This window comes from Strix aluco, chromosome Z, assembly GCF_031877795.1.
Source record: "Strix aluco isolate bStrAlu1 chromosome Z, bStrAlu1.hap1, whole genome shotgun sequence".
NCBI classification, from domain to species: domain Eukaryota; kingdom Metazoa; phylum Chordata; class Aves; order Strigiformes; family Strigidae; genus Strix; species Strix aluco.
The window spans coordinates 76,540,709-76,558,856 of NC_133971.1; the positions used below are offsets into that span (position 1 = coordinate 76,540,709).

The following is an 18,148-nucleotide window of genomic DNA, read 5'->3' on the forward strand; positions in this document are numbered from 1 at the left end:
ACACACAAGATAACCTGCTGGCTAACTACAGACCTAATATTCTCATGAGCCAGTCTCCAGAGAGCTAATAGCCGACTTCTGCATCAATATAAGTTCTTTCAGTCACATACAGAGGAGAGGGCATGGGGCAACATTCTAGTCAGCTTCCTCATGCAAAAATTCTGAAGTCCATGCTGCCAACCCATATCTGCACGAAGATACCACCCTATCACTGTCATCACAGCCAGCTGTTCATGCCAGGAATTCTGGCATGTGCATGGACATAAAACATCAATTGCAGCATTTACCTTGTCTTGCAAATCAGTCCTGTATGGTTTTTTTTCATGTCTCCCGTGTCCAATATGCTGACATATTTTGGTATTTCCCAAGTTTATCTGCATCTGTTCTTGAGATGCAGGAGCTATGCTATCAGAAGAGAGTTCTCCAAAGGGACGCAAAGATGACTGTAAACATTCAAAACCGGGACATATTTTGAACTGCCAAAGCTGCATGAGATGGCAAACCAAAATAGTTTCTGGCTTGGGCGTCACTAATGAGAAACAAACTGTCCCACAGAGATTAATTCACAGCAGGAGTCCATTTCTTACAGCACACGGAGCTCATGTCATCACCCACAAATCCTGGCAGCACACACAAGTGCTGTGTGGGCGTAGACAGCATGGGCTTAGTGCCATGTTAGACGTGTAGGACAAAAAGGGCATGCCATAGGCCAAGTGACAAAATGGTGTAGAAATACAATAAATAAAAACTTACTGTGTTGTTTTAGAGCTAGAAGGATTCATGGTATTAGATGACCTCACTGCTGTTTTGCAACTTACTGAATTCTCAGTTGAGGCATAAGAGCTGTCTTCAGATGGCTAGGAATAATAAAACCAGATTAATTAATTAGACCAAGCTTATTTTCTGCTATAGACAGATCTGCTAGAAGTCCAGAGTCACTGAGGTATATATATATGTGGTAGTTGGCAGAGCTTCCTCCAGCTGTGTACTAAGCTGGTGCCCTTAATCAAAATGCTAAAATGTTACTTTCTAAATAACCAAAATCCAAAAACCCCCCAAAGCTGATTTCCCCACAGAACCCCACTATCTGAAAGTTGAGACAGTCTGCAGGGAAAAGATGTTCTTTCAAACGCAGTCAGCGTGACTTTAACATTTCATACCATGTCATTGAAACTGATATGAAAACTTTCTTGAAAACCATGCAGGGGAATAATTAACTGCTTTAAAACACCACTGTTTTGGTTTCTTTTAATCTGAGCTCCAAGCATATATTAGCCAGTAAACTTACTTTTCTTTTTACCTGAACATGTGTTTTTTTCTTAGTCACTAGAGATACTACAGGATTTTCAGGACAGGATAGGGCTTGTGGGGGTTGTAAAATGGCAGGTCTAATGACATTCCGCAACTGACTTTGTGATGAGGATCCTTGCAAATGACAAAGACAGAATATTAAAATGGAGACTTTTTCTTCATATCTAATTCATACCTATGTGTCTTGCCTCTTAACTGAAAGCTTCAAAGCATATTTAGATAACATTTATTGTTATTTGCTACATATTTTGAAAAATTGTAATCCCTTCTAAAATACACACTCTGAAGTGACACCAACCCCTGTTATCCTATCAGAATAAAAATGCGTTATGTACATAAATGTATTTATTTAATTTATAAAATATATTTGCATTTATGTATTTTAAAATATCTTTATGTATTTTAAAATATCTTTACATTTATACTTATGTTTACTGCTTTGTGTTAGATCTGTCTTCTGGTATTTCAAATTTAATCCTGAACCTGCAGATGCCAAGAGGGTTCTTCAATGCCTTGTTCAGGAGCAGAGTTATTCAGTTAGAAATGTGGAATTTCACTATTCAAGGTTATATTCAATCCACCCAGGAACTAAGTAGTCAGAGCAGAGGCTCAGAACAGAGCTCACAGGATATTTACACTGTCAAAAAAATAACTTATGAACCTCATAAAGATACATAGCCTATCACTCAGCATAGAGAAGAGTTGTCATTTTTGTGTCTTCTGTATCTGTTAAGAACGTCTTTGTGGAGCTACAGTGAACAAATATTGCAATGCCAGTTACCTTCTTTTGCACTTTTGATCAAGTTGGGGTTTCTTTGAAGAGCTGAGGTCATGAAAGTGTTATTCTTCTTTACTACAGAACAAGTAATTTAAACTTTAATAATGAGTAATAACAAACTTTAATTATTAATTCATGTTTCTGTAATCCCTCCTTATTTTGGTAGTACCTGAGCAATATTCCTATCCATCTAAACAAGATCTCTGAGATAACTCTTACTGTCTCTGTTTTAGAGGTGTGTAGACTTAGGCACAGAAATCACCATGGGTTTTCTGGCTATGTCAGAGACAGAAGTCTTTTGGATATTAATGTATGTTTTAAACTCATAAAAAGCTTCTTCAAGTTTGAAAACCATGTGCTGCTTGTTTGCAAAAGCTATTGAAATGGCAATACTATCTGGTCCAGTCTTGGGCATTTTTAAACTGAGTAAATGAGGCCCAAGAACATGGGAATAAATAAATAAATGTACCCTGCCCTGCTCTGGTAAAAAGGCTTTCATACCTTACTATAATGACAGCTGATTGCTCATTACTGATGCTTTCACTGTTTCTATAAAGATACCAAACACCAGCCAGAAAGTGACGGTGACCATGAACCATGTCCTGTAAAATGACACAACTGAATTCTACACACAATCAGTACTTTTAATTGCAGAGTGTGGTCTGTTGCTATAAGAACTTTGTGTCCTCTTAAAATTGTTTAGAAATCTTTTATGCCAATCTTTGCCAAGGACCTGTCTCTGGTAAGAGACCACTCCATCGTTCCCATTAGTGATAAGTGGGAGAACACTCCCAGGGTTATTGGTTAGGTGCATAGGCCCCTAGGATAGAAAATTATATTTTTATAAGAACCATCATCATTAAATTGTAAGCAAACTAATTAATGTAATTACTTTAACTCCATTCTGTTTTTTTCAAGTATGATTTGTACCCCACTCTGTAAATGCCTGTTTGCAAATTCAAAGATTCCTACCCAGCACTGCAGGATTCCCTAACACCAAATGCAAAAAACATTTCTTCTATTGAACTGCCAATCCTCCTCCTAAAACATTCCTTTCTCCTGTCCAAATGCCAGCCTAGTCAAATGCACTTCAGCTCTGTCCTGCAGAAAAAGCATTTCTGTACACCTGTTTATTTTAACTAATACCTGTTTTTCTACATAAATATTTATTAGGTTTGTCGTTTTCTTTTTTTTTTAATTACCTGGCTGGGAGGGAGGGAAGATAGGAAAGATGGTAAATGAAGACGATCTCCCTCTTTTCTGAGTGAGAGTTGTATCTGAAAGGATAAGAGACTGAAATTATCATTTGTTTGGAGAAAAAAAAAAAAAAAAGATTAATTTTAAGGTTAGCCAATTTGATATCACGCCTTCATTGAGAGTAGAATAAATTATTATCTGTTAACTACCAGTTTTCTGAACTAGACTGTTAGGTTATGCCTATGCTGCTGAACTGGGGAAGACTCTGAGACCAAGTGGCACAACCTGGCTTGTGCACACTGCTTACAGCTAGTCCACTCTGTAACAGTTCTGTCTTGGAGACTGCTAGTTGGAGAGGTTCAAAACAGAACCAGGGAGTGAGCTATCAGTTAAGCTGTGTGGACAATCAAAAAGTCAAACACTCAAGCTTCCTCTTGCACCCTATTTTTCAGTAAGGCATACCCTGAAATTTCTACCATATCTATAATTTTCTGTGCATGATCTCAGCACAATTTTCAGAGTAAACCAAACTTAGCTTATCTTAAATCCTCTTAGCTACATTCAGGTGTGTCACAGAACTAGATAAAACAAAGTGTAGTGTACACATATTAATCCCTGAATTCAGAAATAACTTTCTGGTCCCATCCATATATTAAATAAACACTGTAAAAAACAGATCCTTTTGCACAGTAGCCTCAGTGACTTGTGTGCATTCCCATGGAAGGAACACACAGCCGTTAAAGGGCCTTCCAGGTCAGCTATTGGCTGGATGGAAGGAGGGACCGTACTGGAAACTGCTTTACATTTTCAGGGATTGCCCAGGGAACATGATCTCTTTCACAAATCAGGGAATCTCATTCCTTTCCAGCCCTCCTCCTCCCTTGACTGTGCAAGCAATTCAAGGAAATGATATGAAACATGCAGATTTTTCACTGCTTTATGTAATATTATGTAAGTATGGAAAATCAATATATTTTTACTTAAAAAGGGATTTATTGGAAATGACCAGCAAGTTTATATCAGTGTTTAAATTTTCATGACTTGCAGCATTTCTGCAGTGCAGAAATGTTCCTTAGACAGAAACATTCCTTCTCTTCTTTACCAGATAAGAATACAGAACTATAGTAATTAAAACATGACTGGAGCTAAACGTCATACCTGGGTTAGACTGAGAGTCAGACTTCTGGAAAGTGAAAGATGACGATCTTCCACGCTTTCTGGAACAACTATTAAAATCTAGAGAAAAGCAAATACAATGTTCTGCAGGGACAGACTGGCAGGAGATTTCAGCACAATGTTATGATATGAATTAAAACTGAACACAATAAATTCTAGGAATGACCTACAGAAACTGCTTTAAGGCAGTCCCTAAGAGCACAAGGGCTTTGGAATCTCAGTCAACACCTGGCACAAAGCCCTAGAGAGCCTTCTTTATTTCTAGTAAGTTCAGAGAACCTAAATCAAGCACTGAGAATCAGTTCATAGCCCATAGGCTCAGAAGACATTAGGAATGAGAAGTTACATCATAATGCAGCCTAAACAAATAGAAAAGGGCAGATAGGAACTCACACAGCTGATGAATATACTTGGCCCCTTTTCAGGGCTTCTGGAGTTTGGCTTTCTGGTAAATATGAGAAGTAAGTTGGGAAAAATCAGAGGTAAGATGGGGACATATGTATTAGGACATAGTAGGTGGCTCTACAACCCACATAGTAGTCTCACTCTACTCACAGGGATTTGTCCCTGCTTATACAAAGTAAGGGTCCAACCACTATTTTCACAGTCAACAGTCAGACCTGTAAATAACCCAATGTATTATTATATTGTTTCAATGAGATGGTTATTACCATTTTCAGCTTTGCAAACTGGGTCTTCTGCAGGCCGCTGGAAAAAAAATATAAGTGTGGAAAGGTCAAGGAGAGTACAACAGCCATTTTCTAGACCAGGAGACAAAGTATATCAATCCACCATATATGCATTAAAAGCAGTCTTGTTTCTAGTTTCTACTCTTCATTATGCTATTTTAAGACCATTTATTAAAAGTCTTAACCTGGGCTAAAATCTTTTATTACTGCTAGGATCATTGTCTGTAGAATCCTCATTCCTCAGCACTTTTTATCAATTATGGAAAAAAAAAAAAAGCTTTTTACCTTCAAAGGACGGTCCTTCTTTTCAAAAACAAATGTTGGCTGGGCAAGCACTGATCTCTCTGGAAAAGAGAAGTGATCACTTTTAACAACAATTCTGTAATAGCACTTGCCAACCACAGTTCTCAAAGTGCTGTGCAATAACAAACAGGACTTTATCCTTTTGTTACAAAGGAATCAGAGAATCATCTAGGTTGGAAAAGTCCTTGAAGATCATCTAGTCCAACCATTAACCTAACACTGACAGTTCTCAACTACACCATATCCCTCAGCGCTATGTCAACCCAACTCTTAAACACTTCCAGGGATGGGGACTCCACCACCTCCCTGGGGAGCCCATTCCAATGCCTAACAATCCCTTCTGGAAATAAATGCTTCCTAATATCTAGTCTAAACCTTCCCTGGTGCAACTTGAGGCCATTCCCTCTTGTCCTATCGCTTGTTACTTGGTTAAAGAGACTCATCCCCAGCTCTCTGCAACCTCCTTTCAGGTAGTTGTAGAGGGCGATGAGGTCTCCCCTCAGCCTCCTCTTCTCCAGACTAAACAACCCCAGTTCCCTCAGCCGCTCCTCGTACGACCTGTGCTCCAGATCCTTCACCAGCTTCACTGCCCTTCTCTGGACACGCTCGAGTAATTCAATGTCCTTTTTGTAGTGAGGGGCCCAAAACTGAACACAGTCATCAAGGTGCAGCCTCCCCAGTGCCGAGTACAGGGGTAAGATCACTTCCCTGTCCCTGCTGGCCACGCTATTTCTGACACAAGCGAGGATACCATTGGCCTTCTTGGCCACCTGGGCACACTGCTGGCTCATGTTCAGCCGGCTGTCAATCAACACCCCCAGGTCCCTCTCTGACTGGCAGCTCTCCAGCCACTCCTCCCCAAGCCTGTAGCGCTGCTGGCGGTTGTTGTGGCCCAAGTGCAGCACCCGGCATTTGGCCTTATTGAAACTCCTACAGTTGGCCTCAGCCCATCGCTCCAGCCTGTCCAGGTCTCTCTGCAGAGCCTCCCTACCCTCGAGCAGATCAACACTCCCACCCAACTTGGTGTCATCTGCAAACTTACTGAGGGTGCACTTGATCCCCTCGTCTAAGTCATCAATAAAGATGTTAAACAGGAGTGGCCCCAAAACCGAGCCCTGGGGGACACCACTCGTGACCGGCTGCCAACTGGATTTAACTCCATTCACCACAACTCTTTGGGCCCGGCCATCCAGCCAGTTTTTTACCCAGCGAAGCGTGTGCCCATCCAAGCCACGAGCAGCCAGTTTCTCCAGGAGAATGCTGTGGGAAACGGTGTCAAAGGCCTTACTAAAGTCGAGGTAGACAACATCCACAGCCTTTCCCTCATCCAATTAGCAGGAAGAAAATATAGAGTTGCAGGGATGTATAGCACAGTCTATAAATTAAAAAAAAACTAATGTGTGAGTTTTGCCTAACTAGATGCCACAGGATTTGGTCTCTTTTAGTTAGAAAGAGCATAAAAGTGCTTTTAGCCTTTACAAACATCTGCCATCCTTTAAGAACAAGGGTGAACTGGAGCTTTTGGTTCTCAAAAAAGTGCAAGGATGTGAAATGCAAAATGTTCCCCAAAGGAAAGGAAGGAAATGTGCTACACTTGGCCTCTCAGCTACATTCACTTCCCATTCTTTAGGCTTCAGCTAAGTGAATGCCTAGTGTCAGTTTTAATGTGTGAGTATGATATACAAACATATGAAGTTCTATAGAGCAAATTCTACTCTCAAGCATACCTCTGCATTTCTGAGGTATGACCAAACCCAACGCTGGATTCATGTTGGTTTGTTTGGGTTTTCTTTAATTAAATGTATTTCAGTATACAGTTGCCTCACCAACTTTTGTGTTGATTTAGGGTTCTTACATCTTACATGACTTCTTTAGGCTACTTACTTTGCTAAGAATGAGACCTTCACAGCCTGTGCAACTCTAATGGACTAACTTTGGTTGTCAGTATAGATTAAGAAGTTGTTTTCACTGGCACCACCATTTAATGACACATTTATTATGCCAATAAATAGCACAATTAAAGAGCAAAGAAGCAGACAGAAAGAGATTTTTTTAGACCACCACATAGAGGGTTCACTTCATGCTATCTTGACTTGTCTGTAATGTGCAGTCAAAAGAAACAATCAGCTTCTCAGCATGAGCATATTTCAGTTGTGTACATTAGAAGATGAATGGAGACCTAAATGCATATATTTCTCTCCATGGGTGATAAGGACAGACCAGGGTGACAACTGAACTATGTGACTGGACTTTGGCCAGGAAAATCCCACACTTGATATCTTGTTAATTGACATTTGACAGAATATCTATCATGTACATACCATTTTTGTAACACTAACTTCCTCTGTTTTATATTAGAATATTTACCTGTTCAACAAAAATGACCATGTGAAAATATATGGATCAATATTTTTACGTTGGCTTGCACACCTATCTGTGACCAAACCACTCTAGCATTGGTATCAATTACTTAAAGGTTTAATAAAGCAAATATCAACCTATCATGGAGGAGCTAAAATTACTAAATAAATATATATTCAACAATCAAGAAAAAGGTAAACATTGTTAAAAGAAATGCTGCATGTATGTAAACAGGAGCAAGAAGCACAAAACTATTACTCAAACCCAGTGATATACAGACACAGCAGTAATAACTAACACAGTTTTGCTGTTGTTGATGTTAATTTTGTATTTATTTGGGCATTATGTGTGTGCGAAGGACTGAATTTAGCAAACTTGGCATGCTTTGCAATGAAGGTCTGGTTTGTCCTTATTGTAAAAAGCAGAAAAAATTCACATTGTTCAATTCCAAAAACGATAACTCTCTGTCAATGAAAGTTGAAAATTTCCATAATCCAGCTGCAGCTGGGGGCCCATGGCATGGCATGAGGTGGAGCAATTCCACTTCTATTCGCTAGAGGGGAGTGGCACACACATAGGCAATAGTATCTCACTGAAGTATGATTTATTCAATTTAACAGGCTTTTTTTCCTGTGTCCTTTAAAAAAAAAAAAAAAAAAAAAAAAAAGGACTTGATTTCTTCTTGAATGAAGGAAAAATACAATAATTAAAGTGGGACTACAGAACTATTCTCTACAGCACCTCTCAAAGCTCAGAAGCTAGCAATATTTTTAAAGGTATGTTTACTACATCAAAGCAAAGAGTGAATTGCTGTGAAAAAGGAACTGACTTTCTATCACAGTTAACTTTTGATGGAACTAAAAGGCTATAGGGTGTTTGAAGGAATTAGGAAACTTCACTACAATTTAAACAACAAAATTCCAGTAATAGTTTAAAACCCAGAAGTTCCTGAAGAAAATTCGTAACCGGTTGATTACCAACAGAAACATGGGAAGCTAGGGTATAATGGTATCTCTTAAAGATAAATATGCATATTTTGAAATTGCAGTAAATACAAAAGATATATCCCATCAACTGCTTTTGAACTAAAAGGAAAACTTTCTTGCCATCTGTAGAGTTAGTCAGAAGTTGCTGATGCTGCCGTGAATATTTATCATTTTTACGGTTCTGTATGGCTTCTACCCAAATCAAGAAAACCTTTTTGTAATTCCTGAAAAGTATTCTATGTAGCTCATCAGTAAACTCTTCACTCCTCCATCAGGCAATTCATAACAGATTTTTAAAAAGATATTTGTGTTAACTATGTATCCTATGCATCCATTCCCATTACACTTTAAACTTCTCCGATTTTCAAGCACAAAGTATCTGCAGCTGATCCCCACAGAAAAAGCAATACAGAATTACTTGTGGATGCAACACATGGCCATCTAGGAGTTACCACAATTGTGTCAGCATGCTAATTTTAACATTGGTGAGCAACTTTACATTTCTCTCCATTTTCTTCGCTAAGGCTGCTGCTGCCAGGGCTGTGTGCTGGGAGAAGCCCTTCTGCACCCTCCTCTCCTAGCAGCAGCGAGGGCACCCAGCCAGGCAGTGCCTGACACTGTCCCAGGAAAGGGGCAGCAGCAGCCAAAGCCGGGTGCACACCAACACAGAGGGACAGAAACACAGTGGGTTGAAGCCACCCCTCCTCAGCACCAACAGGACGCAGACAGACACAGGCTGGCTAGTGCCCGGTTAAGACTGGGCTGCTCCAGTCCTCAGCAGCCTGGTACTTGTGGATAAAAGAGTTTGTTGGAAAAGTCACCAGAAAAACCTGCCAAATGGGCTGCCTCTGGCTGCTGGGACTGGAATAATCCACCAACATCAGCCAAGAGTCCAGACACAGGACCTGTCTGTCTGCCCATGAATAATCACCACAGATTGGGCTCTCTTTTCCTCACTATAGTTCCCCTGAAGCTGCTGAATTAGAAAGGTCTCGGTGTAATGCTTGCTGCATTCGCAGTTCAAAATAAGCCCTTGCCCAGAGGACGCATTAGAAATGTCCAGTTCCCTTGTTTGAGATCTTACCTGCATGGTGTCCTGGCTCCAGTCTCCTGTCCTGCACAGAAGCACTACCAAACATGCTCTGACCTAAGCTCCCTGACAGGGAGGGCACCTGGCTCTCAGGCCTGGTGCCTGCTCTGCTCTACTCATCCAGTGTGGGCATCCCCGCCCCATCACTCTGCTCGGCGCTCTGCCTAGTGCTGTACGTGCAGGCAATTGGTGAATTATGGTCGTTCATACACCCACATGGAGACTGCATTTATAGACTTCCATTTGAAAGAAAATACAGAGGTGAATTTTGGGAAAAATAATTGCTGGCTGCTGCCTAAGCCTAGGAAGCACTACTCAGAGTGACATGCAAGAAATAATGTAAAATTGCTTTCACCAGCTTTTCTTGTATCCCAAAAGCCAGCATTGTCCATGAGGTGTATGGGTCCTTCAGCCTTTGCTGTGACATTCCACTCTTCACTTTTACTGCTAGTGCTTTTCCTAAAGCTCTAGACACTTTACAAAATATATACATTAAAAAATAAGTGGGACACTGATGAGTTTGACAATTATTATTGCTCCATCTTGCCCAGAGAACAGATAGATGACCCTTAACCTTTGAGGGCTAAGGACACAGTAGAGAGAATATGACCCCAAATCTCTCTCCAATTTTCAGGCAGTCATACGCCTGAAGTTGTATGCGAAAAGTGTCTGACAGTGCTGTGGCCCTATTCCTCCCAAAGCAAAACAAAAAACCCTCAAATCTTTAAGAAGATAGGAATTTGTGATGTCAATAAAAGTTTTGTACTTCTGACTTTTAAAGAGTTAATTTTTACACATTCAGATTCAAAAGAAAATATTTTTTATTGTATCTTCATCATTAGCAAAGGCCAGAAATCTGAAAACATTTTAATTCATATTCATACTAAACACCTTCACATATTTTTATCTAAAGATAGCAACCTACATCCATAAAAAATAATAGTAGAAGGTTTTATATCATTCAGGATGGCTGACTCCAGTGAAAATTGTGAGTGTCCATCAACTCTAAAAATCAAACTCATTTAATATATGCATTAAAGTGTTAAAATGCGGGCATCAAAGTTTAACAGCAATTAGAGTTCTTATATGTGAATCATATTTTTCTCTTCCAGTCTTAGCAATGTATGCTATTGTAAAAAGTAAGTGCAGAAACTGATTTTCTCATTCAAATTTGTGTTCTGTTCAAACTGATTTCATTAGTTAGTGATGCCCTTTACCTAATTAGAAAGAAGTCACTATTTAAGGAATTATGCTTTCTGTGGTGTCAGAGGTATGCAACATCACCTAGATCTTTTTAATTCCTGCTCAGTGATGAGACAATACCTTTTTCAGGGACTAGACAGTCACTACTGAAGAAAGGTGTAACTACTTTTCCAGTAAATTAACGTAATACCTTATAAATTGTAAGGCTAGACACTTCACATGCTGTTGCTTTTTGTATTAGATTTTAAAATTAGGTTTAACTGAAAGCCATATGAAAAAACTGTACTTTTAAATATTTCACCACAGAGCTGGCAATACATATTTTTTTATTCTATCTGTCAATTGAGTGCCACTGACCAGTTAGGTGACAGGATTCTCATGTCTCTGTTGTTTCTTTCAACAGTTGCACACAGATAATTTCTTTAAAGGCCTAATGCCAATCCACTGGATTTTGCCCAGGCTTCTATTATTCCCACACCTTTATACGTTATTTGTGTAGCTCTTTAAAAATAACTACCAATCCTGCAATTAGATATTGAAGATTGGCTTAGCTACAAAACTGAATCCTTCACACAAAACCTGGAAAAACCCCACCCAGTAGTTAATAACTTCCAACAAAGATCTAACACTGATAACAAAAGCTGGCTTGTAAAAAAGAACATTTTTCTCATAATTCCTTAAATTAAAATAACAATTTGTACCTCTTTGGTTTTTGTAGCAATCCCATTTGCACCTCATAGGAAAACTTTTAATTCTAAATTAGAAACTACAGTTTTTACCTTACACAGGTGTATTGAGTTTGCGTGGCAAGGTTTTGGTAGCAGGGGGCCTACAGGAGTGGCTTCCATGAGAAGCTACTAGAAGCTTCCCCCATGTCCAACAAAGCCAGTGCCAGCCGGCTCCAACACAGACCCACCGCTGGCCAAGGTGGTGGCGGTAGTGCCTCTGTGAGATCATATTTAAGAAGGGGAAAGAAAACCCTGCACAACAGCAACTGCAGCTGGAGAGAGGAGTGAGAATGTGTGAGCAAACCAACTCTGCAGACACCAAGGTCAGTGCAGAAGGAGGGGGAGGAGCTGCTTCAGGCACCAGAGCAGAGATTCCCCTGCAGCCCCTGGGGAAGACCATGGTGAGGCAGCTGTGCCCTGCACCCATGGAGGGTAACGGTGGAGCAGATCTCCACCTGCAGCCCGGGAGGGACCCCACACCAGAGCAGGGGGATGTGCCCGAAGGAGGCTGTGACCCCGTGGGAAGCCCACGCTGGAGCAGGCTCCTGGGAGGATCTGTGGATCCATGGAAAGAGAAGCCCGTGCTGGAGCAGGTTTGCTGGCAGGACTTGTGACGCCATGGGGGACCCACGCTGGAGCAGTTCATGAAGAGCTGCAGCCCATGGGAAGGACACACATTGGAGAAGCTCATGGAGGGCTATCTCCTGTGGGAGGGACCCCACACTGGAGCAGGGGAGGAGTGTGAGGAGTCCTCCCCCTGAGAAGTAAAGAGCAGCAGAGACAACATCTGTTGAACTGACCACAACCCCCATTCCCTGCCCCCTGCAGCACTGCAGGGGAGGAGGTAGAGAAATCATGAGTGAAATTAAGCCCAGGAAGAAGGAACGGGTGGGGGAAAGGTGTTTTAGGATTTAGTTTTTATTTCTCACTATCCTACTGTGATTGGATTGGTAATAAATTAAACTAATGTCCACAAGTTGAGTCTGTTTTGCCCGAGATGGTAATTGGTGAGTGATCTCTCCCTGTCCTTATCTCGACCCATGAGCCTTTAGTTGTACTTTCTCTCTCCTGTCCAGCTGAGGAGGGGAGTGAGAGTGGCTTGGTGAGCACCTGGCATCCAGCCGGGGTCAACCCACCACAACAGTAAAATAAAAAAAAAAAAAAAGAAAATAACTTCTTAATCAAAGATCTTTTTCTCAAATAGAATGCAATTCTGCTAAATTGTACAATCTCTAAATAATGTCACTGACTTACAAAACCTTTAACTGCATCCAGCTTTCTCTCACAACACCCTAGTAAGTGTTACACAACACACAAAAACTGCTACATGAAAATTTATAATCAGATTATAATTTTATCCTATCAGAAGATAAGGCTATGACATAGTATTAGCAAGTTTCTGCACTCTGATACTCTAGAGCCTGAATTTCACTAACTTTGTATATTACTGCTTTAATTTGCAAAAATAAAAGCAGAAACAGTACTGCATTTTGGTGTTACAGCTTAGATTGCTTGTTTCTAAGTCATAGAACTCAAACCAAACAAAGTTAAGCAATAACAACAAATTCTTGCATGTGACATTGCCATTTTGTTTGTTTCACATACAAATTAGCTCAACGGGAACACGTAATTGGGGAAAATGTTGAGAAGAAAAGTAGATTTACTGTTACTTTAGTTGCTCCATCCCCAGAGGTAGTTTTAAATTACTAAAATACTAAGAAAAAATCCCAAGGAACAGAGCTTTGCCTCTGCCATTTATGAATATATGCTGTTTACATCTATTGCTTGAAAAAAACATGAAGAAAAAACATTGTACCTGGTATTTTGTGCCATTATATCAAAGAAAAAGAAAGCAATAATGGACTAGCATGTAAGGTGAAGATATGGATCCAGAAACTAGTATAGTTCCATTTAAAAAAAAAGGAATTATTTTGACTATGTTAGCTGATGATCTATTAACATGTTGCCTCAAGGAGCATCAGAATTAAACTATGTACTAATACAACCAATTTTTGTTCGATGGGCTGCAAAAACACAGGAAACTACCTATCTTTCAGATAACAAAACTTCAATAACAGGCAAAAGATAAATACATATAGTGAAAATATGCAGTAGGATAAATTAACAAAATACTTTGTTATCCAAGCTCAGACTCATGTTTAAATATTGTTTCTGACTTTTGATACAAAGACATCTGTCATATTTCCAGAGATGGACCATTTTCTCCTAAAAAGAGGTTAAAAAATAGTAAAAGCCTTCTAGCTAAGAACAGGATTTGCCAAACTTGCAGTAGAACCGTGGTTTCTGGTTTATAAATACTCACTGAACTTTGCAACATAAAATAGAGTCAGTTCACAGCCAAGGGAAATTGCAACAAGGCTGCCAGCCAACATCTCAGGTCCCTCAGTGACCTCACTATATGAGCCAGGCTTTCCTCTGCCAAAACTTAAATAAGGAAGGTGACACAAGGCAATATGGGGATGTCCTAGAACTGTACTTTAGGCACTCAGCTTAATAAACTGACTAACTGTAAGACTTACAGAAAAAGCTTTTAAAAATTTCACAGTGCTGATCCTGAGTAACAGGTCTGTTTCTGGAAGTGCTGAGCAGCTGAGAACTTCGGTGCAATTCACATGCTCAGCTGGCTGCTCAGCACCTCTGAAAAATCAGGTCACTTATTTAAGACTCTAAACATGGACCTGGAAAACTACTTTCAGATTCCCATTTATTACCCTTCATGCTTCTGATTTCTCTTTATGAAGCATGTTCAGTACTTTCTTTGACAACTCCCTTAAAAATTAAGATCAGCCTTAATGCCAGGATGGCAGGATTTTCCAAGCAAATTTACTTCTTTTTTTTTTTTCCTAAGACATTGTGAGACAAGATTGATTCATTTATTTGCATCTAAATCCATTATATGCACATGGTGGGTTTTTTTAACGGTAATCATTAGAAACAAAATGAGAAAATAAAACAGGGTCATAAATTAAATTCTAATCTGGTTAAATCTCCAATGCTAATCAGAGGAGTTTTCCATATGCAGAGGTACCAGAGACGCATGTTGGTTATCATGCAACAAATTTCTAAGAAACATAGACATATGTATCTTAGTCATACTTCCAGACTTGTAAGCTAATTGAATTTTTTCTTTTAGAATACTCTTCTATTGAAGAGTGTCAGTGAATCAATAAATTTGCAACAGGTTCTCATGAATCCTGATTTTCCAAAAATGTTCACTAGAAATTGTTCTAAATAACTGGTCCAAAACCATGCTGAAGTGTTTTATGGGAAGAAATAGTTTCAGCATTATTAAAATACAGTACTTTAAATTGAGAAGAAATTTTGGACAAAGTCTTTCATTTTTTGAAAAACAAAAGTTGTTGAAAATTTTATTTCCAGAGAACTTAAAACATATACAACAGACATTTGGCCACTGGCAATGCTTGCTACAGAAGTGACTGTACTTCACTGGCCCATGAAGTGACTGCTGATCTCAGCATTGTTCAAACACTCTATAAGTGTACGCTGCTTATCTTGGGTTCAGATCGCATCCTGTAAATATAGTTTGGGGAACTGATAAATAACTTCACACATCCCTGTTTGGATCAACAGAGAGTACATCATCAAAGAAGCAAGCTTCTGTTTCATCGTACTCAGAAAGACGAAAGGAAAAGTTCATCCAACTGACTATTGCAAAGTAAAATTTCTGGAAGAATTTCTGGAAGAAATTTCTGGAAGAATTTCTGGAAGAATAGGACAGCTTTACCGGACTGTTAAGACTCCAGTCTTGCACATTCTTTGTCATACAAATAGTTCATAACCCACATAAACAATTTCACTGTCATCAGTGAGACCAGTTATGAGAGCAAGAATTCTTCATCCAGGAAGAGCTGTGCAGAATCAGGCCCTAACTTTTTAGGCATGTTCACCCTCTCTTCAGTCACTCTTCTCAATGCTACAGATTCTAAATACAGTTTTCTTGACCAGTGTGGAAAGGTTTCTTCCACTGTGGCTTTATAGCATGTTATGTGAGATTTAAAAATGAATGTATTTCTCTTCAGCCATGGCAACTCAGCCAACAGCCTGCAAAAGTGTTTATAAATACAGCGTATGTCACACCCATTCATCTCTGCAGAGTACAGTCCTCGTCTTTATATGGGCAAGACAGATATAGGCATCAAGCAACAAAAAAACCCCCTACCCCAGCAATACTTTAATACAATTTCTGAGAGAAATGAAACACAGTTGGCTTTATTTCAAACATTAGAGTGAAGAAAATATTTTTGGGACTCTCATCACTACACTGTAATTCTAGCAGTGATGCAATGACAGAAGTAACCGTGTCACTAGACCAGCAGGACTGTGCCAAAGTATGTAACCAAAAATTGTTTTATAAACATTGAAACTTCTAACATCCTAGTGCTCATCATTTTTAATCTATCATAAAAACCTGTAAAATACTCAACACAAGGGAAATAAAATTCATAGGCATATAAAGCTTTACCGTTTTCAGGGCATTGTCCCAACATTAAATTTCATAAATCCCTACCAAGTAGCATGGAAGTAACACTCAGGGTTTTTGTGCAGAAATTGAACTATACAAGTAATAAGGCTGTGATCCAACAACACTCACACATCCTCAAATTTTGGGCATGTAAGTAAATTGAACTAAGTGTGCTCAACACTAAGCACAATCTGAAAGGCTGGTTGGCTCACAAATTAGCCCAAGCACTCTAAATTGTACCAGTCACAGCCTCAGGTTTAGACCTCGAAAGCACATGCTTCCTTTTGCTGTTTTGGGTTCATTCATCAACTTGTGTGGTAAAAAATGGTTGGTGGCATCATCTACAAATTGTCCTTAATATTAGCACTTGTTTCTTTATGAGTCTTCTTAAAAAACATTACATTTCCATACAAATCACTCTCAATTCTTGGCCCTCCTCCCTACCTAGATGATAGAGGATTTTGATGTTGATCTCTGTAGTCAGTCATCTCTCTGAGGAGCTGGACTGGGCAAGTTTTGCTCTCAGTGCCCAGGTGCGCAGGGCAAGGCAGGAATGGCCAGGAAAGCAGGCACTGTTCCCAGGAACAGCCAGGAAAGCGAGTGCTGTTCCCACCCGCTGTCAGGCCCAGCATTTTAGAAAGCTGCAGAAAGTTTAAATGACAGGGGAGTCAACACGCTTAGAAACACAGAGAGACCACTTTGGGGTGCTCTACAAGTAAAACCCCAAACATTCATTATCTGGTAGTGTCTTTTCTTCAACTAAAATACAAATTGGAGACTTCTGACAAATTACCACTAAAAACTCGCAATAAAGAAACCACAGCCAGCCAAGCTCTTGTTTTGCACCATCCACAACACTGTTACCAACCGGACACATTCTTTGTGCTTATCCCATTCCCCAGAAACCTCCTTGCAGGGGGAACACAGGAGACATGCAGAAGATAATAGCCAACAAAACCTACCTGTACAGCATTCCTCCTTGGGATTGTACTTGCCGCTACAGGAGCCGGGGCAGAGCCTGCGGGCGGTCTGTTCTTGCAGGCGAGCAGCTTGGTGCTGAGCCCAGGGGTCACCGGGCCGGTCTCTTCTTTTGGGGAGGTCGGGCTTAGCCTTCGCACCGCGCCCGCATCTGACTGAAACGTCATGGCCTGCACAGGAGCGCCCTATACCTCCGTATAAAACATCCCCTTTGCACGCAGGAATTGGCTGGTTCCTCATTATGAGGTCCTCAGAAGTACCTTTATATATATATGTGTGTAATCATATATATACACTTCATACATCTAAGCCGTAGTTGGGTCTAGAAGGTTGGATTTATTCTTCCTAGCTGTTCCCTCGGTCACCCACCCCTCCTCAAGACCAGCCAGGCGACAAGCAGCCCGGCGGGCTGTGGGGGCCCGGCGGTGCTGCAGGGACAGCTCGGGGCGAGCTCGGAGCGGGGCTGGCCCTGGGGCGGGGATATGTAAAGCCCGGCAGATTAACATAAGAGGGCGGGCGGGGGAGCGGCCGAGTGGTTTCCATTGCACCGGCAACGGCGGGGAGGAGGCGGGGGTCGGGGGTGTGCTTCAGTCACGGGTGGGCGCAGCGGCGTGTGCCGGGGAGGGGGCCGGGGCCGCCCGCCACCTCCTCGGCGGAGCGGGGGCGGCGGGGGCAGCCCGCCCGCTGCCCGGCGGCGATGGGAGACGGCGCTCTTCACCGTGCTGCGAGGGCTGAACGCCGCCGTCCGCTACCGCTTCCAGCCGGGCGGGCGGGCGGGCGGGCGGGGGGGCCGGCAGCCGCCCCCGAGCAGCTGGGCCCGGGCCCGGCGGACCGAGGCCTGCGG

The 18,148-nt window shown here is 41.0% G+C and overlaps 1 protein-coding gene across 3 annotated transcripts in view; it reads right to left on the minus strand.

The window, feature by feature from the left end:
• RANBP3L (RAN binding protein 3 like) overlaps positions 1 to 17,730 on the minus strand; it is a 37,032-nt gene extending 19,302 nt beyond the window's left edge. For all 3 annotated transcript variants that reach the window (XR_012621774.1, XM_074813503.1, XM_074813502.1), the window contains exons 1-8: positions 17,289 to 17,730; positions 5,437 to 5,495; positions 5,134 to 5,170; positions 4,445 to 4,522; positions 3,292 to 3,366; positions 2,093 to 2,164; positions 1,301 to 1,425; positions 754 to 857 (exon numbers count right to left, since the gene is read on the minus strand). Coding sequence is in view for 2 of the 3 variants with exons in the window: in XM_074813503.1 (XP_074669604.1) it covers positions 754 to 857; positions 1,301 to 1,425; positions 2,093 to 2,164; positions 3,292 to 3,366; positions 4,445 to 4,522; positions 5,134 to 5,170; positions 5,437 to 5,495; positions 17,289 to 17,544 (806 nt within the window). In the remaining variant the exon portion in view is untranslated. The remainder of the gene's footprint in view (positions 1 to 753; positions 858 to 1,300; positions 1,426 to 2,092; positions 2,165 to 3,291; positions 3,367 to 4,444; positions 4,523 to 5,133; positions 5,171 to 5,436; positions 5,496 to 17,288) is intronic.
• Positions 17,731 to 18,148: the final 418 nt, after the last annotated feature.